Below are 22,148 nucleotides of genomic sequence, written 5' to 3'. Positions count from 1 at the left end.
AAGGAGTGACACATCCCAGCTCAGAGCATGGGAAGGGAGGAAAGGAAAAGGAGATGGAAATCACCAGATGGGCATCAGACCACGATATGACAAAGTATCTTCTGAAAAGACAAGGGTAACACCTGCTTGGTCACCTTTCCCCACTGCCACCTATAGGGGTGCACACAGAAGAGAGAAACGACAGGTGTCCCCCTCAGCTCTGGGCCCCTGTCCTTGCAGCCAGGTTCCCAGGTTGTCCCTTCACGACCCTGCCCTCCTGTTCCTGAGCCGCGCTGACTGAGGTCAGGAGGAAGCTGCAGTTCAGGGGCAGCAGGAACCTCCACCCAGATCCCATGCCCTCCATTGGAGGAGAAAATTGGAGGATTGGCTCCGGGATGCTTCACTGAATCGTCCATCATCAACCTTAGAAGCCATGGACTCTGGTCCCCTCATCTTACAGACATCAGACCAGGGAAGTGACTTGCCAAAGAGGACTAGCCTCCGGGTTTACTGATCTCCAGGGCAGTGTTCGTCCCACCATAGCTATCATTTATAGCTACTGTTAACTAAATTAGTGGAATACTTTATTATCAGTTTCAACCATAAGATGAATCTCTACATTAATTCCCAAGGATGTATGTGTCTCCCCAACCAACCTTTAACTTTAAGACAATCTAGAAAATGGGGATTTGGGATGAATGGATAGATAGGTTGAGAGAGAGAGGAATTAGATACATCTTTGTTCAGAGTCAAAATATCTTTGTTCCCTGGGGAAATCCTAAAATGTGAAATTTCCAATTTTTAGGATTATTTTCTCCCATGTCATCTAATTTGGCGTAACAAGATGCCTTTAGGCAAAAGAAGAGCAGGTATAATGAATAACCATGTGAGAGTCTTGGTAAAGCCTTTTCATGGCATGATATTCTTCCCAGAAAGTTAAGATGGTAAGTAACAACTGAACAGTGCACAGATTTCAATGGGTGTCATGTCAGCCTGGTTTTTAGATTCTTTGGAATATATTTGAAAGATCGGTATAACAGTTTTATTTTAAATGTCACTATTCACAATATGCTGGAAGTTACATCCTTTGCAGTTACTTACATTTATGATAAAAAGGTTAGATGTCGACTCAAAAGTGTACATAATTTCAAAACATCCAACCCTGTCCCGTAAACAGATGCAGGCCATTGCCCTAGAGCGAGTCCGACGCAGCCTGGAGTCTGAGAGCGGAAGTTACCCCTCCCGAGGGCATCGGTTGGAAGGCAGCCGGGTCCGCCTCACCTCCATGATGCAGGCTAGCTGCTCCACCTCGTTCTCCCCAGGGAACAGGGGGCTAGCCCGTGTACAGCTCGGCCATGATGCAGCCCAGGCTCCACATATCAATGGCCATGTTGTAGGGATGGCCCAGGATCACCTCTGGGGATCGGTAGAACCGGCTTTGGATGTAGGTGTAGACTGCAGGGGAAAGAAAGAGAAACCTCACGTGGAAATCTCCTCTCCAGAGCACGCGGCTCCACATACCTGCCCAGGTGGGGGTGGACGATAATTAATTAAGAACCCCCCCTACCCCCGACTTCTTTTCACTCTCTGGGCTTTGCAGGGAGAAGGAAGTACAAATGGTCAGCACTTATGAGTCCCATCCCACATCTAATCTCATCACATCCTCAGAGCAACCTGATTATCATGAGGGGTCCTTAGCCTCACGTTACTGATAGAGAACTCTAAAGTAGGCATTGTTCTAGAGAAGTAAATTTGTCAGGAAAGCTTTCAAAAAAGAAAACATAAGACGAATATAAAGCTAAGTTTTCCAATTGTCTGATTAATCTGGGGTAGACGCTCTCTGAAGTATTGCGATTTGGCAAGGGAAGACGTGTATGAAAGTTGAAAAAGAAGCGTGCAAAATGCATAATGTAAAAATGTATATTCCATACACTATGTGCATTGTGTTACATAAAGTGTAGAAAGAAAAGTTCAACAAGATCTCAGCAGACGAGGATGTACAGAGGATATTTAGTATTGCAGGCAGTCTAGATTTTACAGAGGAGGAAACTGAGGCTGGGGAAATGGGACATTACAGGTATTTGCAAATGCTGTTAACTGGTTACCTAGATGGGGGCAGGGCAAGGGATTTTGTAGTCACTTCTCTGTTGTTTGACTTGGGTACAGTAAGGATGTAATAATTTTTAGTGATTTAAAAAAAATGACTTTGTACCCTGTCTGTTTCCAAAATGGACATGAGGCACTTTGCAATCAAAGTACGAATATACAGGAAAGATTTTTTAAATGAATTTACATGACAGAGGAAGACAAATACAGTATGATTTCACTTACATGTGGAATCTAAAAAACAAGTGAACAAACAAAAGGAAAGAGAAATGTCTATTTAGGTCTTCTGCCCATTTTTGGATTGGGTTGTTTGTGTTTTTGATACTGAGCTGCATGAGCTGCTTGTATATTTTGGAGATTAATCATTTGTCAGTTGCTTCGTTTGCAAATATTTTCTCCCATTCTGAGGGTTGTATTTTTGTCTTGTTTATGGTTTCCTTTGCTGTGCAAAAACTTCTAAGTTTCATTAGGTCTCATTTGTTTATTTTTGTTTCCATTTCTCTAGGAGGCGGGTCAAAAAGGATCTTGCTGTAGTTTATGTCAAGAGTGTTCTGCCTATGTTTTCCTCTAAGAGTTTTATAGTGTTTGGCCTTTATATTTAGGTCTTTAATTCATTTTGAGTTTATTTTTGTGTATGGTGTTAGGGAGTGTTCTAATTTCCTTCTTTTACATGTAGCTGTCCAGTTTTCCCAGCACCACTTATTGAAGAGGCTGTCTTTTCTCCATTGTATATTCTTGCCTCCTTTATCAAAAATAAGGTGACCATGTGTGCGTGGGTTTATCTCTGGGCTTTTTATCCTGTTCCATTGATCTATAATTCTGTTTTTGTGCCAGTACCATACTGTCTTGATTACTGTAGCTTTGTAGTATGGTCTGAAGTCCAGGAGCCTGAATCTTCCAGCTCCATTTTTCTTTCTCAAGGCTGCTTTGGCTATTCGGGGTCCGTTGTGTTTCCACACAAATTGTGAAATTTTTTGTTCTAGTTCTGTGAAAAATGCCATTGATAGTTTGGTAGAGCTTGCATTGAACCTGTAGGTTGCTTTGGGTAGTATAGTCATTTTCACAATGTTGATTCTTCCAATCCAAGAACATGGTAGATCTCTCCATCTGTTTGTATCATCTTTAATTTCTTTCATCAGTGTCTTATAGTTTTCTGCATACAGGCCTTTTGTCTCCTTAGGTAGGTTTATTCCTAGGTATTTTATTCTTTTTGTTGCAATGGTAAATGGGAGTGTTTCCTTAATTTCTCTTTCAGATTTTTCATCATTAGTGTATAGGATTGCAAGAGATTTCTGTGCATTAATTTTGCGTCCTGCTATTTTACCAAATTTATTGTTTAGCTCTAGTAGTTTTCTGGTAGCATCTTTAGGATTCTCTATGTATAGTATCATGTCATCTGCAAACAGTGACAGTTTTACTCCTTCTTTTCCGATTTGAATTTATTTCTTTTTCATCTCTGATCGCTCTGGCTAAAACTTCCAAAACTATGTTGAATAATAGTGGTGAGAATGGGCAGCCTTGTCTTGTTCCTGATCTTAGTGGAAATGGTTTCAGTTTTCCACCATTGAGAACGATGTTGGCTGTGGGTTTGTCATATATGGCCTTTATTATATTGAGGTAAGTTCCCTCTATGCCTTTCTGGAGAGTTTAGCATAAATGGGTGTTGAATTTTGTTGAAAGATTTTTCTGCATCTATTGAGATTATCATATGGTTTTTATCCTTCAATTTGTTAACATGGTAAAAGCAGGAAAACTAAATAGTTGAATGACAGCAGCATCACCTGGAGGAATATACAGTCTGGTCCATGGAGGAAACAGACATTCAAATAAAATTTTTTTAAGGAGCCAAGTTGATTTTCAGTCTTCAAGGACAAGTAGAAATTAGCAATGGAAAAAAGGCAAATAAGAACCATCTGAAGACCTGGAGCCATGGGTACTAGCACCCAGTGTGGTGTGGCGGGGGGTCAAAGGTGAACGTGGGCAGCACGCGACAAGGTTGAAGAAGCGGACAGGGGCCAGCCTGATTCGAAATAGCTTGTGAACTAAACAGGCTAAGGGGTATGTGTGTGGATTTTAAGCAGAGGGGTGTTCGGGCTCAGATTTTATTTTAGGAAACTCCCTCTGGCTAGAGTGGCTTGATGGGTAGGCCCGAGTAGGTTACCAGTCAAGGCAAGGACGCCAGTTAGTAGTCAGAGTAAAGGCAGCAAGTGGAAGGAGAGAGCAGTTTTGAGAAACGCAGGAAATGGACTAGAGCTTGCTGAACGGATGTGAAGGGTGCAAGTGCCTGAGGCACCTCAGCTGACTGACGGTGATGCTATTTACTAACAAAATATAGGAGGGAAAACGCCTGGGGAGGGGGAGACGTTATTGATTCAGCGATGACTTACGTCAAATGATCAAGTGGTCTGTGTCAGGAGCAAGGTCTGGGCTTAAAGATCCTGACTTGGCAGTCACCGTCACACTGGTGACCACTGAACTTGAAGTTGCCCAAGCTTTGAAAGAAAAAAGGACCAGGGGGGAAAAGAATGGAATCTCACAGAATATGGTATGGTAGTGAGAGCTGTGGGTGTAGGTGACACAAAAGATTAGCAAGCCACAAACAATGAAGAGAGGCAGGGAGGCAGGGAGAAAAGTACAAAAGAATGGTGTCATACGCGCCCAGAAATAAAATGTACTAAGCGGGGTATAATGAATAGGGTCTATAAGATACGGTGAGAAAGTGCACCCTGGGTTTGGCAACAGAAAGGTCATGAGTGCTTTCTGCAAGGCCAGTTTTGACGCACATTAAGGTAATTTTCAGTGGAAAGTACTAATATCAATAGCATAGAGAAAACAGGTTCATCAAGCTCGTCCAGATGACTAATTAATGATATTAGTACTAACACAGGGTAGGCTCTTAATAAACGTTTATTGTTAAACTGCCGCACACAGAGTACCTCAATACCGTGTCCCTGGGAAACATGTTTCCAAGAAGGGGTGGGGCGGGGTAGGTAAGGGGGTGTAAGACAGTAGAAAATATATACTCGATAAGAAAAAATATATATAATAGCAGTAGGATCATAATTCCTACATAAAATCATCACTTTAATCACAATTCTAAATACTTATCTTCACATTAACATAGATATTTCATTAACCAAGAAGAACTGAGCTAAGTATTATGTATTTTTTAATGGTTAACATGATTCAAAGTATTTTTATTAAAAATTGAAATTTGGTTTGGTTGAAGTTCTCACCATAAAGTATCACTATTTTTACTCACAGTGAATTAGGATGTAAGCTTCCGAAAGGGCTGTACTATCTAATACAATAGGGGTGACAAGTACTTGACAGCCACCCTCTAGAGCACGGGCTTAATGTAAAAGTGACGACTTTAAGAAACAGCTCTTCCCTTTATATTTACAACAAAAAGGCTAACTTTTTTTGCAAAGCACTCATTTTATCATGAAATGTAGACAGAGACAGATGGATGCATTAGCATCAAGGAAAAGTGCATATCACAACTTTTTCACTTTTATTAAAGGTTTTGACAATGAGGGCTTCATAAAATGTCACAAAATTCTATTTGCTATCTAACCATCTACTTCGAAGTAGGAGACATACGCTATAGTATAGCAACTGTTTTGGGTTTTTTTGTTTTTTTTTTTCTTTTGCGGTACGTGGGCCTCTCGCTGCTGGGGCCTCTCCCGCTGCGGAGCACAGGCTCCGGACGCGCAGGCTCAGTGGCCATGGCTCACGGGTCCAGCCGCTCCGCGGCATGTGGGATCCTCCCAGACTGGGGCACGAACCCGTGTCCCCTGCATCGGCAGGCGGACTCTCAACCACTGCGCCACCAGGGAAGCCGATCAACTGTTTTAATATGGAAAATTATTCTGAATTCTCAATATAAAAACATTTGGCTAAAATATGAAACATCATTGCAACAAAACTGACAATGCAGGTTAAGTAACTTATAATTCAGAAATGTCTCCTGGGAGAAATGGGAATTTTCCTTTTGCCAGATAAACTGTGCACAGTTAAATTTCAGGTGCCATAAACTAGACAAAGCCAGAAAGAAGCATCGGGCATGTTACTAGGAAAGAACAACATGTAACGGGGACATCCTCCATGTCAAACTGACAGCCACGTAATGACAGTGACTTATTATATACATATAAGGGAAAGAGAATATGCTCTTCAGAAGGGGATGACATTCCAAGATAATTCTTATAAACAAACCTCTTACTGAAGTCTCAGATAGCTTTTCAGAGAACAATCACAAAACAGGTAGAGATCATTTATACAACTTTAAAGGATTCATTTATGTTACAATACCCTCCTCAAATATAAACACAAATATATACATGCTTATAAAAGTGAGATCTTCTCGATCAAACATTTTCTTGCCACTACACTCAGCTACTAGCAGCATTTGGATGCAAAGGTTTAACTCGTGCTAATCGGGACAAGCCAAGGCGGAGACTCTGAGTTGGAGACTTCACAGACACTCTGGCCAGTGGGCTACGGCTGCTGCTTCCAGACACCGCTGCAAAAAGACAGATCACCTGGTGCTGAGAACGTCAGAAATCTCGTAACAAAGGTCAGTTTATAAAACAGAAGAGGCCAAAAAAAGGAGTTAAGCGTTATTCTGCTATGCAGGTTCTATCAAGTTACATATTAGATCAAGAGAATGGGAAGTACTAAAGAGCAGAAAATATGTAGCATTGCGTATTTTCAAACATCCTCAGAGGCCAAGGTAATGACACCGAAACTTTAAATGTGAAAGCTAAATAGGAAAGTTGGGAGCAAAGAACACTGATTGTAAAGACATAAAAAAATGAATGGAATTATAATTTCTAAAGCAGTAGCAAAATCTAACGCATTTTTACAAAATTCTGCAACTTTTACAAGTACTCCTTCCAGAATCTATTTTTTCAAATATCACATAAGTTTAAATATGACCAATACCATGTTTCTTTATTTATACTACTTTCATTTATGCTACCACTCTAATACAGCAATCATTTCCAACAAGTATTAAATTTCAGAATTTATCCACATGTATGTTCGTAGCTGGTCATGATTTTAGCCGTAAAAAGTACAAGTGTGTGTGTACTTTTTCCATACAAAGGTTTTATGAGCATTCCCATGTTTCCAGCCATCTGATTTATCATGCTTAGTTGCACATACGTGCCACATATTGGGCAAATTCCTACAACAAACTTCTGGGTTGTTTCTAGTTTTTCACCACTTTTCTATAAATGGCTATAAAGAAATCACTTAGTACTGACCACTTACTACTCTTCCTTCTTTTGAATTCTTTTTAAGGATGAATTCCCAAGATTAGTTCCTAAGTCAAAAGGTCGATTTATTTTTATGGCTCCTGTCAAGCTGTCTTGTAAAGGGATTATAAATTTATAGTAAATAATTATACCTGCTACCCCACAACCCAGAGTGCACTGATTGATACAGCTTTATTATTTTCTAGTTTGAGAGGTATAAAACAGTATTTTATTATTTTAATTTACATTTCCGTGATTACCAGCGAGGCTGCAATTCTTTTCATATTGGTTTCTAGTTGTACTTCTTGGGGTCAGTGGTATGTTATGTCCTTGGCTCATTTTCCCATTGGAATCTTGCTGGTCTTCTCACATTCATATAAGACAGGAGGCTAGCTGGCAACCTGAGGGTCAAATTCTGCTCTCAGATACACTGTGTGGTCCACATGGTGTTTTAAAAAGTCTACTTTTAAGAACTAGGAGATTTCACACTAAAATCTGTACTTCTGGCTTCTCTTGGAAAACTCAGACGTGGAAATCCGAGGTCCATAATCCTGCATGTTAACAGCCAGGTGGAGCAAAGGAACGGCGGCTTCCTTGCAGAGGGCTCGCGCTCTCGAGGGCAGCAACGCCCACTCACTCATGCTTCCTCCCCAGGCCCAATTCCCTCACCTCTGTCACCTGCCCGGCCCTTCCCCACAATGAATTAATAAGCACTTCGTGTTTTATGACGTGACTCTTTACCCATCAATCCATTATTTCTTTTTTATCTTTTTGCTTATGCTACCTTCAAATTTCTACAGTCATTATATCAATACTTTTAAAATTCTTTTGTTGTGGAATCACTAATTATTCTCATAAGAAATACACTAAGGATTATCCTTGAACTGACAGAGCTTCATTATTTCAATAACTAATCTTCTGGGACTTTCCTGGTGGCACAGTGGTTTAGAATCCGCCTGCCAATGCAGGAGACACGGGTTCGAGCCCTGGTCTGGGAAGATTCCACATGCCGCAGAGCGGCTAAGCCCGTGTGCCACAACTACTGAGCCTGCGCTCTAGAACCTGCGAGCCACAGCTACTGAGCCCACATGCTGCAACTACTGAAGCCCACGTGCCTAGAGCCCACACTCTGCAACAAGAGAAGCCACCACAATGAGAAGCCTGCGCACCGCAACGAAGAGTAGCCCCCGCTCGCCGCAACTAGAGAAAGCCCGTGCGCAGCAACAAAGACCCAACATAGCCAAAAAAAATTTTTTAAATAAAATAAAAATAAATTAAAAAAAATAATATGAGCAAGTGCTCATATGTAACATTTACAACTAAGAAAAAACAAATCTACTCGTGGTAATTTTCCAAGCCCCTGCCCTTGAGCAGTAAATAAATATACCGTACCTGGTGGGACCCACTTAGGTCTCTTGCTTTCAGCTGGAGGACTTCGTATTTGTAACGGCTTCCTAGTAGCCTCTGAAGAAGGAGAAACCTTTTTCGGTGAGGGCCAAGATTCTGACTTGACAGCAGCAGGAGCAGAATCTACTGAAGTCACTTATTTGAAAAATATACATAAAAAAGGGGTCACAGAGGAAGATAAAGTCTAGCATGTATGTGTGAAAATTGTCAAGTTACATAAGCTTATAAGAATTAAAGAAGCGGAATCATAAATTTGAAAAACTCATTCATCAACATTTATTGAGAGTCTAAGAATAGCCATCTTTTATGAGCATTACATGCTAGGAAGTATGGTAAGCATATCATATACATTACCTCTAACCCGTAGAGCAACTCCGATACAGAACTGACTATCCATACTGTCAGTTAAGGAAACAGAGAGGTTAAACAATCTGCCTGTAGTATGAGAGCTAGTAAGTGTCTGAGTCCAGAGTCCACACTTGTAATCATCACACAATAGTGTCTCATCGGAATATGTCAGTGAGACATTTTATTAGGCTCTAGGAATTTACGGTCCAATCATTAGACTCTAGTAGAAAGGGCAGAAACGTACAGAGACGCGTACAGTGCAACGTGGCGAGAGAGATGACAGACTCTAGAGGTGGTCACGGGGCAGGGAACCTACATCCAGAAGCATCTTGCCGAGGGCGGTGTAAAAGCAGACCGCCTAGACGGCTCTACGGTAACCCAGGCGAGAGGGGATCCGGGCCTGGACTAAGGGGGAGAAAGGAGGGAAAACAGCAGAGTGGACGGCTTTTAGTAATCAGAAGGGGGAGGCGTGCTGGAGATGAGGGAATCATCATGATTGGCAAGTTCCTGTCAGGAACACACCATCTGATGCCGCCATTTACCCAGAGAATGAACACAGAATGGGAGTGGGTTTGGGTTTTTTGTTGGTTTGTTTTTGATGGAGGGAGGAGAAGCAGAATACAAATTCACTTTCAGATAATGTTTGCTTCGAGATACCTAAGTGGCATCTACGTGCATGTGCATATGAACATTTTCACTATACACTCTTCTTAACGTTAACATCTACATTCTCTAGGTCAGCCCCATCCCACAGACTTTTGTGCCGTGATGGGAACGTTCTTTATTTCGTGCTGTCCAATACGGTAGCCACAAGCCACATACAGTTAGTAAGCACTTGAAATGTGGTTAGCAAAACCAAGGAACTGACTTTTAAATTTTATCTAATTTTAATTAATTTAAATATGATAGAGCTACTTTGGCTAGTGGCTACCATATTGGACACCATAGCTCTTGCAATTTTCTCTATTCAGGGAAAAATTACAACACCTGCCAGGTCAGAGACGCTTAGAGGTTATCAGTACATTATTAGTGGGACTAGAAATATAATCCATCTTTCCAAATTCTTAATCTCCTTATTTAGCTGTTAAACTTTACTTCTAATATTACATAGGAAATTTTCTCGGGAAGCAACTTGCTCCAGGGTATATGGAAGACTTTAAGTGGCAAACTCCAACCTGGAAGCTGAAATTTTATCGTTAGTTTTTAGAATGTTTTGGTGAGCAAGCATAAACAAACACCTGAAGAAAATATGAAATATATTCATGTTAGGTTTTTTTCCTGTTGTCAATGACTTTTTCATATCAGTTTGTGGTAGGCGGTCCCTTAAAGAGACCTGTCTCCTAATTCCCAGAATGTGTGCACATGTTACCTTACACAGCAAAGGGACTTAGCAGGTGTGACTAAATTAAGGATCTGGAGATGGGGAGATTATCCTGAATTATCCGATGGCCCCAGTGTACTCACAAGGGTGCTTATAAGTGCAAGTGAGAAGTAGGAGAATGAGAGAGTTATGTGATGGCTCTGAAGGGAGAAGTGGACCACCCGTCAGAGAGCAGGCGGCCTCTAGAAGCTAGAAAAGGCAGGAAAGGGGGTTCTTCTCCCCTTGAACTTCCACAGAGGAACACAGCTCTGCCAGCAGCTTGATTTTAGCTGAGTGAGGAAAATTTTGAACCTATGACCTGAAGAACAGTAAAGTAATAAATTTGTGTTGATTTAAGCCACTAAATTTGTGATAAATTTTTACAGCAGCAATTGGAAACTAATACACAGCTTTATCTCTAAAAACCCCTACATTTAAAATCTAATTTCTGGAAACCAGATGAATTTGCCAATTGCAAAAAAACACCAATTAAAACCTGGCTAATTGAGAATACAGTGGTGGGAGGAATACGACTCAATCAGTACTTAGTTCTCATTTCTTAGGTAAGTACTCAGCACCACGCTATTTAAGGTGAGAGCAACGCCCACCCTTAACGAATCGGGTCTGAATAATGGAAGTTTAGTTTCAAACAGTACATATATTAAACAACCAAGACATAAAAATATCTATCAATAAGTAAAACAAAGCAGGTTAATGGAAGTTGTATTTTACAATAATCTAATGTATATTATGAACTCAAAACTATCCTAACTTCTTTTACACAAGAAACAAATATTCCACATTCAAGTCTTCACAAATTCCAAAAGCTTTATTGTAAGACTGGTTTCTCCTAACTGAATTCATTCTGAAGAAACCACAGGGCCCTAAACACATGACAAAAGTGTTCTCAACTCAAAGACCGAGTCATGTGCAACAGCAGAAAATGAGAATCACACCAACTTCCCCGCTTAATCGTGTGGAGAAAATGTGGTCTAATGGACAGATTTACGCTCTGAATGGACAAGCCTGGTGCAAATCCTAGCCCCTCGCTTACGAGCTACAAGAATTCCAACAAACGGTCTAACCTCTCGGAGCCTCAGTTCCGTCGCTGTGAAATGCAGGTGACAGGAGCCACTCAAGGGAGGCCCAGCATGAAGGGGGACAAACAGTCCGTGGTGGAAGGGTTGGGGGGGGTCAGTGCCCCTATCTGCCCTTCTGCCTTCCCCACCCCAGCCTGCTCTCTTCCACGCATCTTAACAAGAAACGAACGCTGGCGAAAGGTTAAGGAGACTAAAGGCAGAGGTGAGAGAAGCACGGTGAGTAAGCGAGCACACATGAAGTGGCGTATGGGGGCTGCTCTTACCCACATCATGCCGTTTGGATCTCTTCTCTTTCTTTTCAACTGGAGATTTCCCTTTCACTTCTTTCTTTTTAATTTCTTTAACTTTACTTTTTCTCACAGTGAAACTTTCATCATCTTCACTCTCACTAAAATCAGAACCGTCCTCAGAATCCTCACCTGAAACAGAAGATTACATACCTCATCTCTAAAAAGTTCTAAAAAGTGAGGCTTCTAGGACTTCCCTGGCGGTCCAGTGGTTAGGACTCCACGCTTCCACTGCAGGGGGTTCAATCCCTGGCCGGGGAACTAAGATCTAAGATCCCGTATGGTGCTCGGCGTGGCAAAAAAAAAAAAAAAAAAAATGGTGAGGCTTCTAGTGCCTCGACTTCATCTTCTGCACCAGATTCTTGTGCCCCTTTGTGCTATGCTGTTTCCAGGGGCAAAACAATGCATGGTGCCTGGGTCTGGATCCTGGCCCCTCCACTGACATGTCGTGTGACCTGAGACAGGTCCCTAACTTCACAGTTTCCTATGTATAAAATAGGGAGAACCCTAAAACCTGCATCACAGGGTTGTTGTGCAGATTAAGTGAGTTAATATAGGTAAAGAATAACATCTGGCATATAGAGAACAGAAGAGCATTGCTTGCTATTGCTATTATCATTAATTTCCCATCAGTAATCCTTACTTCTGATTTCACCAGTTTAACTCAGCAACTTTTGAGAAGAATGGTTGGGTATAACATTAGCTGCTCTTCCAAAACGATACGCTTGATGGTAATAATAACCGTATGCCTTTCCTTAATCACACCAACTTCAACATGCCAGAACAGAAACCCACTGGGAATTGAGAAGAGACTGACCGTACCATACCCATCTTAACTGACAATCCTGTGTATGATTTCACCTGGGACACACCTCTGATTTCCCACACACTCCTTTCTATTCTGCATGGGATGATACAAGCCAGTGATGGAATGTGTTAAGTAGCTACAGCTTCTGGAAAAAAGCATAGAGAATACTCGAGAGTTAAGCAATGATTCTTCTATTTTTCGGGGGAAGAGAGGATCAGAAAATCATGTCCTATAAATACTAAACTCTGAAAATTAAGTGTAAATAAGGATTAGCCCTATATTCATAAAAAACCTTTGTACACTTTTTTATACATTATTAGAAATGCAGTACATGCTTACTGTAGAAAATGCCGACCATACCAAAAAAGTATTAAGGAAGAAGAAAGCCCACGCCCAAATCTCCTCACTCAGAGATAACCACTGTCATATCCACCATATATAATATCTACCTAACTATCTATATGGAATAATATATTTTATGTAAAAAAAAATATATATGAAAAATTTCAAACATACTCTACAGTAGATAATCATCAATATTTTGCAACATTTGTTTCATCTATCTACCTTCTCTTCCCTTTCCTTCTCAGAGCATATAAAAATAAACCCAAGGTACTGCATTATTACATTTCTACATACTTCAGAATGCATCTCTAAAAAACACGGACTTATAAAAAACACGTCATTATCATATCTAACGATATCAACAATAGTTTCTTGGAATCATCTTCTATCCAGCCCATATTAATCACTTTTAATATAGGGCACTATCCCATCCCTTTTTCCCCCATGCCTTTGACATGTTGAAGCAACCAGGTCAGTTGTCCTATGGAATGTCCTACATTCTGGATTGGTCTGTTTTCTTCCTCATGGTGTCATTTCACTTACTCCTGCGTTTCCTGTGAGCTGGAATTTTCTCAAGGTTCAATGAGAATCAAGCTCACATTATTATTATTATTACTTTTGGGGGCAAGAATACACATCATAGGTGATGCTCTGTCCTCCATATTATGTCAGTCATATCAGAAAGCACAGAATGTATGGCTGCCCCACTCCTGGTTGGTTCAGCTGACGCCGGCCTGAATTCTCCATTGTAATGATCCTCGTCAGCCTTCTATTGATGATCTTTGTCTAAATCAACAATGTCACTACAATCTTCAAATTGTGATGTCCTTATTCTATCATTCTTCCCACACAAATAAAATTTTAAAAACAGATAATCAACCCATGTATTCACATAATAGTTACCGTGTTATACAGAATTCACCATATAAGGCCAGCAGATCACATGAAGGCCGCTATATATAGTACCTTGCAAAATCAAATAATTATTTCTGGATTCCCAAGAGGATCTAGGTTCAGGGAGGGCAAGCAGTGGAGAAGTTTCTCCAAAATTTCAGACTATAGAATCTAGGAGGATACAGTTTCCTATAACCCCAACAGTTACGGTATCTCATGTGTTCTTTTCTTGGCTTGAGAGGGTAACTGTAGGAGCGGGCTATCATGCTATTTAAATAAACTGGAGGTGGGGAAATGGAGCTCCCAGAATCCCAAGTCATTAGCATCTCATACTGGGAAATCTGGAAGGCCCAGACACTCAGGTTATAGATTTGGGGTATCTTTAGATGTCCTTAAGAAAAGCCTTGATTCTCTCCACTTTCACTTTTCTTTCCCCACTGAAGGTCACAGAAGTTCCTTTCTCTTCTCATCTAGGGTGAGCCAGTGCAGGAGGAAAACTCTGAAATGTCACTTAAAGAAGGGACCCTGTCCCAGATAACTCAGGTTGTCTGAAATGAATCCAGCAGCACATTCAAGTATGATAAACAACCAGCTCTGAGGGGATGGCAGAGTGAGTCATTCCTGGCTCAGGGCAGATGGAAATAAACTGGTAGTATTGCTCCCTGAAGTACACTGAGTGTATCGGGGAACATGTCTGTCCTTCCATTTAAGGTAAAGCAGGCTGGAGACCCTTCACGATCTGGCGCCAGGCGGCCTCTCCAACCTCCACCACATTCTCCCTTCCCTGCAAACCTCACTGAACTCTGTGTGTGTGTGTTTCTATGTCTTTTTCTCGTTTCTTCCAGCTTTACTGAGATATAACTGACATGCAGCACTGTGTAAGTTTAAGGTGTATAACATAACGATTTGACTTATGCACATCGTGAAGTGACTATCACAAGAAGTTTGGTGAACCTCCATCATCTCACAGACACAAGATTAAAGAAATCGAAAAAATTGTTTTTCTTGTGATGAGAACTCTTAGGATTTACTCTCTTAACTTTCATATGTAACACACAGCTGTGCTCATCATCTTCATCCTGTTGTACGTTATATCCCTAGTGCTTATTTATCTTATAGCTGCACGTGTGTACTTACTGACTGCCTCCATCTCATTCCCCCTCCCCCAACACCTGCCTCTGGTAACCACAAACCTGATCTCTTTTTCCATGAATTTGTTTGTTTGTGAAGTATAGCTGACCTAAAACACTGTGCTAGCTCCTGGTACACAACACAGTGATTCGCTATTTCTATACATTTCAAAATGATCACCACGATAAGCTCGTTACCATCTGTCACTACACAAAGATATTACAGAATTGTTGAGTATATTCCCCACACTGTACGTTCCATGACTCATTTAATTTGCAACTGGATGTCTGTCCCTCTTAATCTCCCTCAACTATTTCTTTCCTCCCCTCACCCTCCTCCCCTCAGGCAACCACCTGTTTGTTCTCTGTTTCTCTTTTGTTGTCTGATCATTTGTTTTGTTTTTTAGATTCCACATATAAGTGAAATCATATAGTTTTTGTCTTTCTCTGACTTATTTCACTTAGCACAATGCCCTCTAGGTCCACCCATGTTGCTGCAAATGGCATGTTTTCTATGGCTGAGTAATAGTCACTGTGTGTGTGTGTGGACACACGCATATACCACATCCTCTTTATCCCTTCATCTACTGACGGGCACTTAGGTTCCTGTCTCATCTTGGCTATTGTGAATAATGCTGCAGTGCCCATGCGGGTGCAGATATCTTTTCTAATTAGTGCTTTTGTTTTCTTTGGATAAATACTCAGGAGTGGAACTGCTGGATCCTGAGGTGGTCCTAGTTTTAGTTTTTTGAGGAACCTCCAGCGCCACTGAGCTCTTGTATGTGCACTTGCCTGTTCTCTTGTTTATGCCCTTCTATCAGTCAGAAGTGCTATTTCACCCCTAAACGCTACTCATTGTTCAAGGCACGGCTTAAAGGTCACCTCTAGATAAAGCTTTTCCCCCAAATGCCATAGCTGAATTGAACTGTCCTGGGCATTACTCAAGTCTGCACACACCAGACGTTTAGCAGTGCTTTGCATGCGTTCATGGTCTCCAAGAGCTTTCTACTGACTCTCCATAGGGTTAATTTTGAGTTAGGACATGACCTACCAGTTGCAAAGTCTGGTTCGGAGTCATCGGCGCCGTCGCCGTCGCTGTTTTCCAAAAGAATCTTCCTCTGCTGGACCACGGCTTGGGATGCCACTTTTCTTCTCCGCTGAGGACCCTGGGAATCATCCTCCTCAGTGATCTTATCCAGATCTTCAGGATAAAAAAAAAAATCAACGAAACTTTTTGTGCCAGGTAACATTTAAAGAACTGTGGAGTAGACGTCTATTACACCTGCTCTTGTTATTTGCCCAGCTTTGTCCTTCCTGTGCTTCTAGTAACAGACCACACAGCCCAGTCTGGGTCAATCACAATACATCAGTCTCCTGGCAACAGTCTGAGTTAAGCAAAAGTCCAAGGCCCACACTGAAAGAGTCTTTCCCCAAGAATTTTCAAACTGGAGCTGGGAAGATAGAGCCCCTTTCTTCAGTGTTCAACTGATGTCAACTAGAAGCCATGGGTAGTCGTGACCCTCCACCAGGGAAGAAACTGAGTCTGCAGTTAAAAGAGAGGAAAACTAAAACAGAAAGAAACAAAGGAGAGGGGTGAAGAGAACCTTCACAAATGTGAAGACCTTGGTTCTAGTTACAGTTTCAGGAATTTAAATAAGAGTTAGAAAACGTCAATGGAAAAAATATTATTAATATCAAAAACTTACCTAAATAATCACTGGCTACACTGCAATTGGAGATATGAGGAGACTTACTCATTGCTTCTGTTTCACTACTGCCATGTTTGTCAATGTCTAAATATAAGGAAGAAGAAAGCACCCTAATCAACCAATGTCTAGAAACAGGAAGATAAGCGCTAAAATCTAATACCATTTAGATACAGATACAGATAAGTGATCCCTGGGCCGTGGACTGGTGCCGGTCCGCAGCCTGTTAGGAACTGGGCCACACAGCAGGAGGGGAGCGGCGAGTGAGCGAAGCTGCATCTGTATTTACAGCCGCTCCCTATCCTTGCCCATCAATCGCATTACGGCCTGAACCATTCTCCCCCCTCCCCCCCGTGGAAAAACTGCTTTCCACAAAACCGGTCCCTGGCACCAAAAAGGCTGGGGACCGCTGATCCAGGCTCGGACTAGCACAGTGACTTTACTTGGCGAGGCTAACATATGGTTAGAAGTTTTGGTTCTGAAATCACACAAACTTTAATCAGACTTAAGTTCAAATTCAGGCTCTTAAATAGGCAATATACCAGGGGAAAGTTGCTTATCCTCTACAAAACCTAATTTCCTCATCTATAATGTGGAGATAAAAACAGTCTGGGGGGCTTCCCTGGTGGCGCAGTGGTTGAGAATCCGCCTGCCAATGCAGGGGACATGGGTTCCAGCCCTCGTCTGGGAAGATCCCACATGCCGTGGAGCAACGAAGTCCGTCGGCCACGACCACTGAGCCTGTGCTCTAGAGTCCACGAGCCACAACTACTGAGCCCGTGTGCCACAACTGCTGAAGCCCGTGTGCCTAGAGCCCGTGCTCCGCAACGAGAGAAGCCACCGCAGTGAGAAGCCCGTGCACCGCAAGGAAGAGCAGCCCCCACTCGCCACAACTAGAGAAAGCCCAGGCACAGCCACGAAGACCCAACGCAGCCAGAAAAACCCAAAAACCAAAAAAAAACAGTGTGCGGATTAAATGAGGCTATTGTGGGGAATTAAATGTTGACTGAATGTGGAAATTGCTTATTGTGGTGCCCAGCACAAAGGAAACAGTGGACAAATATTAACTATCATTTTTGTGTAGGCAGATCTGTGCTTTTACTAATGTAAAGACTCTTCAATCATTATCACAACTTTAAAATGATCTGGAGTATTTTAAGAGAACTTTAAGTCATGATGATTGGTACTATTACTCTCGGAGAAGTGGTACTTCCAAGGAAACCTTGCTATACAATGCCACGATCTCTTACAGGAAAGAGATTTTCACTTTCTCAGTTTTAGATACATGACAATTCTCTTTTTCAGTTTCTTTGACTCCTGATTACTAAACGGGCCCCCTAATCAACACTATCTCACTTATTTTCAAACAGGAGGCACTACTGACTTAAACATCTATACCCCTAAATAAGCAAATGGGCTAAAACTATCCTCCAAGATAAAAGAAGTTAGGCCAAAGCAGTTTAATCCAAAAAGCAACTGAGCAATTTTAATGTCATCTCCGGGAATAATGATTTCTGCTTCTCCAGAATATCAATGTTGCCTTCTGCTGACCAATTGCCAGAAAAATCCACGGAGAAAAACCCACAGATAAAGCCAGCAGTCATAAATCTGTCAAGTCTACTGAGCTTGCTAACCAAATTAGTACCTTTACCCTCTGTAAGTAATAAAAATGACCACCATTAGATTATGTTTAACTAATCTGGATTTGGAGAGAAAGCAGGTGGATTGCTTGGATGTTGAGGTCAATTTATTTGATCATGAAATTAACTTCTCACTGCACATAAAGACGAGCTTTGGACATGCAGGGTCACGGTCCACGTCCTCCAGTTGGATCTGAGTGTTAGGCAGAGAGGCATCTATGTGTGGGTGAGATTTACGCAACTGAATAAACAACTGAATCCAACGGCACCCTCTGCAAATTGCTCCTTTTTTAGTCCAAAGTTTTAAAACTACATTCTTCCCTCCGTAAAGGCTCATCCAACGAAATGATGGCAAAAGCAATAAGAAGGTTTTCAAGACAATTATCGAAAATAAGGTTACTTTTATCTTGAGACTCCTCCACATCAATGGTGACGGCTGGAAGTTCCTTCACTGATAAAGCCAGTGCGACTTCTAGGTCTCTCTGGTAGAGCTTATCATCTAAAGGCATTCTAAAATAGACACACAAATAATAATGAGTTTGTAAACTATCAATCTCAGCTAAAATCTGAGATTTTCCTCAGTGACTAAGAGTTTCTTTCCAACCTCAGAAAGATGTTCTTCAACAATAATCATGATCATAATTGCTCCTTAACAAGTTAAGTGTCATGTTGGACCCAGCAGAACAGATTTGAAATAGGAGCATCACGTGACAATGCCTATTTCATTGGGATGTCTCTTCCTCACCACCAGCTCCGTCCCGGTGGGAAGCACCTGCCCAACTGAGAACGGACGTGGCTCAAACATCACTTCCACTTAGAAATGTTCCTTGACCTCACCCACACCTCTTTAGACAGCTGTTATAGCTCTTTTATTAAACTGAAATTACTTTTTTTTTTTAACATCTGTTCCGCCCAATCTGGACTTTGACAAACATTTCAGCAAGTACTTACTCTGTGAGGCATTGCACTAGACAGGATATTAAAAATGCCCTCAAAAAGTCTGCAGTTAATGAGGAGGTAGGAAAACAAGTCCCATAATAATTACCCGATATAAAAAGATTATCACGTCTCCTGTTCAAGGCGGTCAAGAGTGCTATAGTGCTTGAGAGGAAGAGAAAGCAAAGAAAGGTGTGAAAAGGTGTGAAGGTAAGAAAAGGTTACGTAAAGGAGGTAATACTGAATGCACCTTGAAGGATTTATTTTTTAAAATAGCAATTTTATTGAGACATAAGTCGCACAGTATAAAATCCACCCTTTTGAAGCATACAATTCAGCAGTTTTTAGTATATTCAGAGAGCTGTGAAACCATCACCACTACGTAATTTCAGAACACTTTCATCAACCCAAAAAGAAACCTCATATTCACTAGCAGTCAATCCCCGTATCCCCCTCCCCAGCATCTGGCAACCACTAATCTACTTTCTGTTTCTATGGACTTGTCTATTCCGGACATTTCGTATTACTGGAACCATATAATATGTGGCCTTTTGTGCCAGCTTCTTTGGCTCCCTACAATGTTTTCAAGGTTCATCCATGTTGTAGCATATATCAGTACTTCATTTCTTTTTTTTAACATCTTTGTTGGAGTATAATTGCTTTACAATGGTGTGTTAGTTTCTGCTTTATAACAAAGTGAATCAGCTGTACGTATACATATATCCCCATATCTCCTCCCTCTTGCGTCTCCCTCCCACCCTCCCTATCCCACCCCTCTAGGGGGTCACAAAGCACCGAGCTGATGTCCCTGTGCTATGCGGCTGCTTCCCACTAGCTATCTATTTTACATTTGGTAGCGTATATATGTCCATGCCACTCTCTCACTTCGTCCCAGCTTCCCCTTCGCCCTCCCTGTACTTCATTTCTGTTTACTGCTGAATAATATTCCACTGTGTGGATATATCACATTTCACTTACCCAGTCATTAGTTGATAAACATTTGGATTACTTCCATTTTTTGGCTATTACGAATAATGCTCCTATAAATATTCATGCACAGGTTTTTGTGTGGGCATAGATTTTTATTTCTCTTGGGTACATACCGAGGCTGGGTCATATAATAGCTGTTTATTTCAAGGAGCTGCTACTCTGTTGTCCAATGTGGCTGTACCATTTTGTATCCACAGCAGCAATGTGTGAGGTTTCCATTTCTCCACATCCTCCTCGACACTTGCTGTTGTCTGTCCTTCTGCTTACAGCCATCCCTCTGGGCGTGACATGTTATCTTATTGTGGTTTTGATTTGTATTTCCCTGATGGCAGGGATGTTGAGCATCTTTTCATGTGCTATCGGCCATTTGCATATATTCTTTAAAGAAGTGTCTATTCAAGTCCTTTGCCCATTTCTAACTTGGTTCATTATTCTTTTTATTGTTGGACTGTACGAGTTTCCTATATATTCCAGATACAAGTCCCTAATGGGTTCTATGATTTGCAAATATTTTCTCCCATCCATTGGCTGTTTTGTTAACTATATTTTAAAGGTAGTACAAGAAGCTCAAAAACAAAAAAGAAAAAAGTAAGGAGAAGGACATGGGCTAAGTCTCTCTACGTTAATTAACTTTCCTCACGTTTATTGTAGGAGTAAAGCATCCCACGTCCCACGTTCCATTTGTCAGTATCCCTCCTCTGCCCATCTCCTCCCCATAGTGCAAGTCTGGGGCCTCCTGGGGCTTCCCTCCCTCATTTTACCCTCTCTCTTGGTACTGACTAATGGAACTCCAGGGTGGGTCTAGAAACCACAGGTCCTGCTCACTGGTGGACAAAACTCAGTAAGATAAAGAGAAAATATTTTTTCTCTCTAGAAAAATACATAGTTTAATTTTTTTCTTCCAGTTTTACTGAGATATAATTGACATCCAGCACTGTAGAAGTTTAAGGTGTACAATACAGTGATGCACAGTGATCTGACTTACGTGCGTCATGAAATGACGTCCACAAGAAGCTTAGGGAGCATCCATCATCCCATACAGTATAGATACGTGGTTTTCGATTTTATAAACCTGTCCTTACAAATGTAATTTTTAACGAAGTAGTCTTGTAAAACCTGAGGATTCAGAGACAGGGAGCAGGTCCTGCAAACGCAAGTCACACCTTCTAAACTGGTAATTATGATGGTCCTCATACTCAAATGGTATTTCCTCATACATTTGTGAGCTTGAAGAAGTTCGGAAAGTCAGAAGGGGATTAGTGGTACATCCCTGTTCTCCTGCATGCACTAAATAAAATAAGACCCATGGTGCTGCTCAAATTCTAATTTAGACCAAGAATTGGAATTTACCTCTCTTTTAAATTAACACACCTAATGTCATATGTACTGTATGTCTTACCTCTCACCTTTTTTTAGGGGTTTTCTCTTGTAGTGGGATGTCTTTTTCCTGGAGATTCTTCAGTTTAGGTTCTGGTTTTTCTAGTTTTAACTCCTTTTGTGTACTTCTGGATTTTTTATTTAACGGTGCGGTTGCAGGAACAAAATCATCTATTCATGTGTGAATTAAAAATAAAAGAATATATGAAATTGCTTTTCCTTAGGAAGAAATAAATAAAATTACTTTCTTGGTAGCTGAGATTCATTACCACGTGTGTTCAAGTTTTAAAGATAAGCAAATTGGGGCTTCCCTGGTGGCACAGTGGTTGAGAATCCAACTGTCAATGCAGGGGACGCGGGTTCGTGCCCTGGTCCAGGAAGATCCCACGTGCCACGGAGCAACTAAGCCTGTGCACCACGACTACTGAGCCTGCGCTCTAGTGCCCGCGAGCCACAACTACTGAAGCCCGCATG

At 41.4% G+C, this 22,148-nt stretch overlaps 1 protein-coding gene across 4 annotated transcripts in view; it reads right to left on the bottom strand.

Moving 5' to 3' along the window:
- Nucleotides 1–950: 950 nt before the first annotated feature.
- Nucleotides 951–22,148, bottom strand: part of RAD51AP1 (RAD51 associated protein 1) — a 29,711-nt gene continuing 8,513 nt past the window's right edge. The window contains exons 3-10 of one of the 4 annotated variants that reach the window (XR_010932199.1): nt 21,704–21,845; nt 18,772–18,881; nt 16,732–16,818; nt 16,077–16,226; nt 11,825–11,980; nt 8,739–8,888; nt 7,607–7,747; nt 6,470–6,610 (exon numbers count right to left, since the gene is read on the bottom strand). Coding sequence is in view for 3 of the 4 variants with exons in the window: in XM_067695459.1 (XP_067551560.1) it covers nt 6,480–6,610; nt 8,739–8,888; nt 11,825–11,980; nt 16,077–16,226; nt 16,732–16,818; nt 18,772–18,881; nt 21,704–21,845 (926 nt within the window). In the remaining variant the exon portion in view is untranslated. Of the gene's footprint in view, nt 1,435–4,974; nt 6,611–7,606; nt 7,748–8,738; nt 8,889–11,824; nt 11,981–16,076; nt 16,227–16,731; nt 16,819–18,771; nt 18,882–21,703; nt 21,846–22,148 lie in introns of those variants that run through there. The other 3 variants (XM_067695460.1, XM_067695459.1, XM_067695461.1) reach the window with 3 other exon arrangements.

The sequence above is a fragment of the Pseudorca crassidens genome, chromosome 11 (assembly GCF_039906515.1).
Source record: "Pseudorca crassidens isolate mPseCra1 chromosome 11, mPseCra1.hap1, whole genome shotgun sequence".
Taxonomy (NCBI): Eukaryota; Metazoa; Chordata; class Mammalia; order Artiodactyla; family Delphinidae; genus Pseudorca; species Pseudorca crassidens.
The sequence above is the reverse complement of the archived record's forward strand: the minus strand, read 5'-3'. Positions and strand labels throughout refer to the sequence as shown.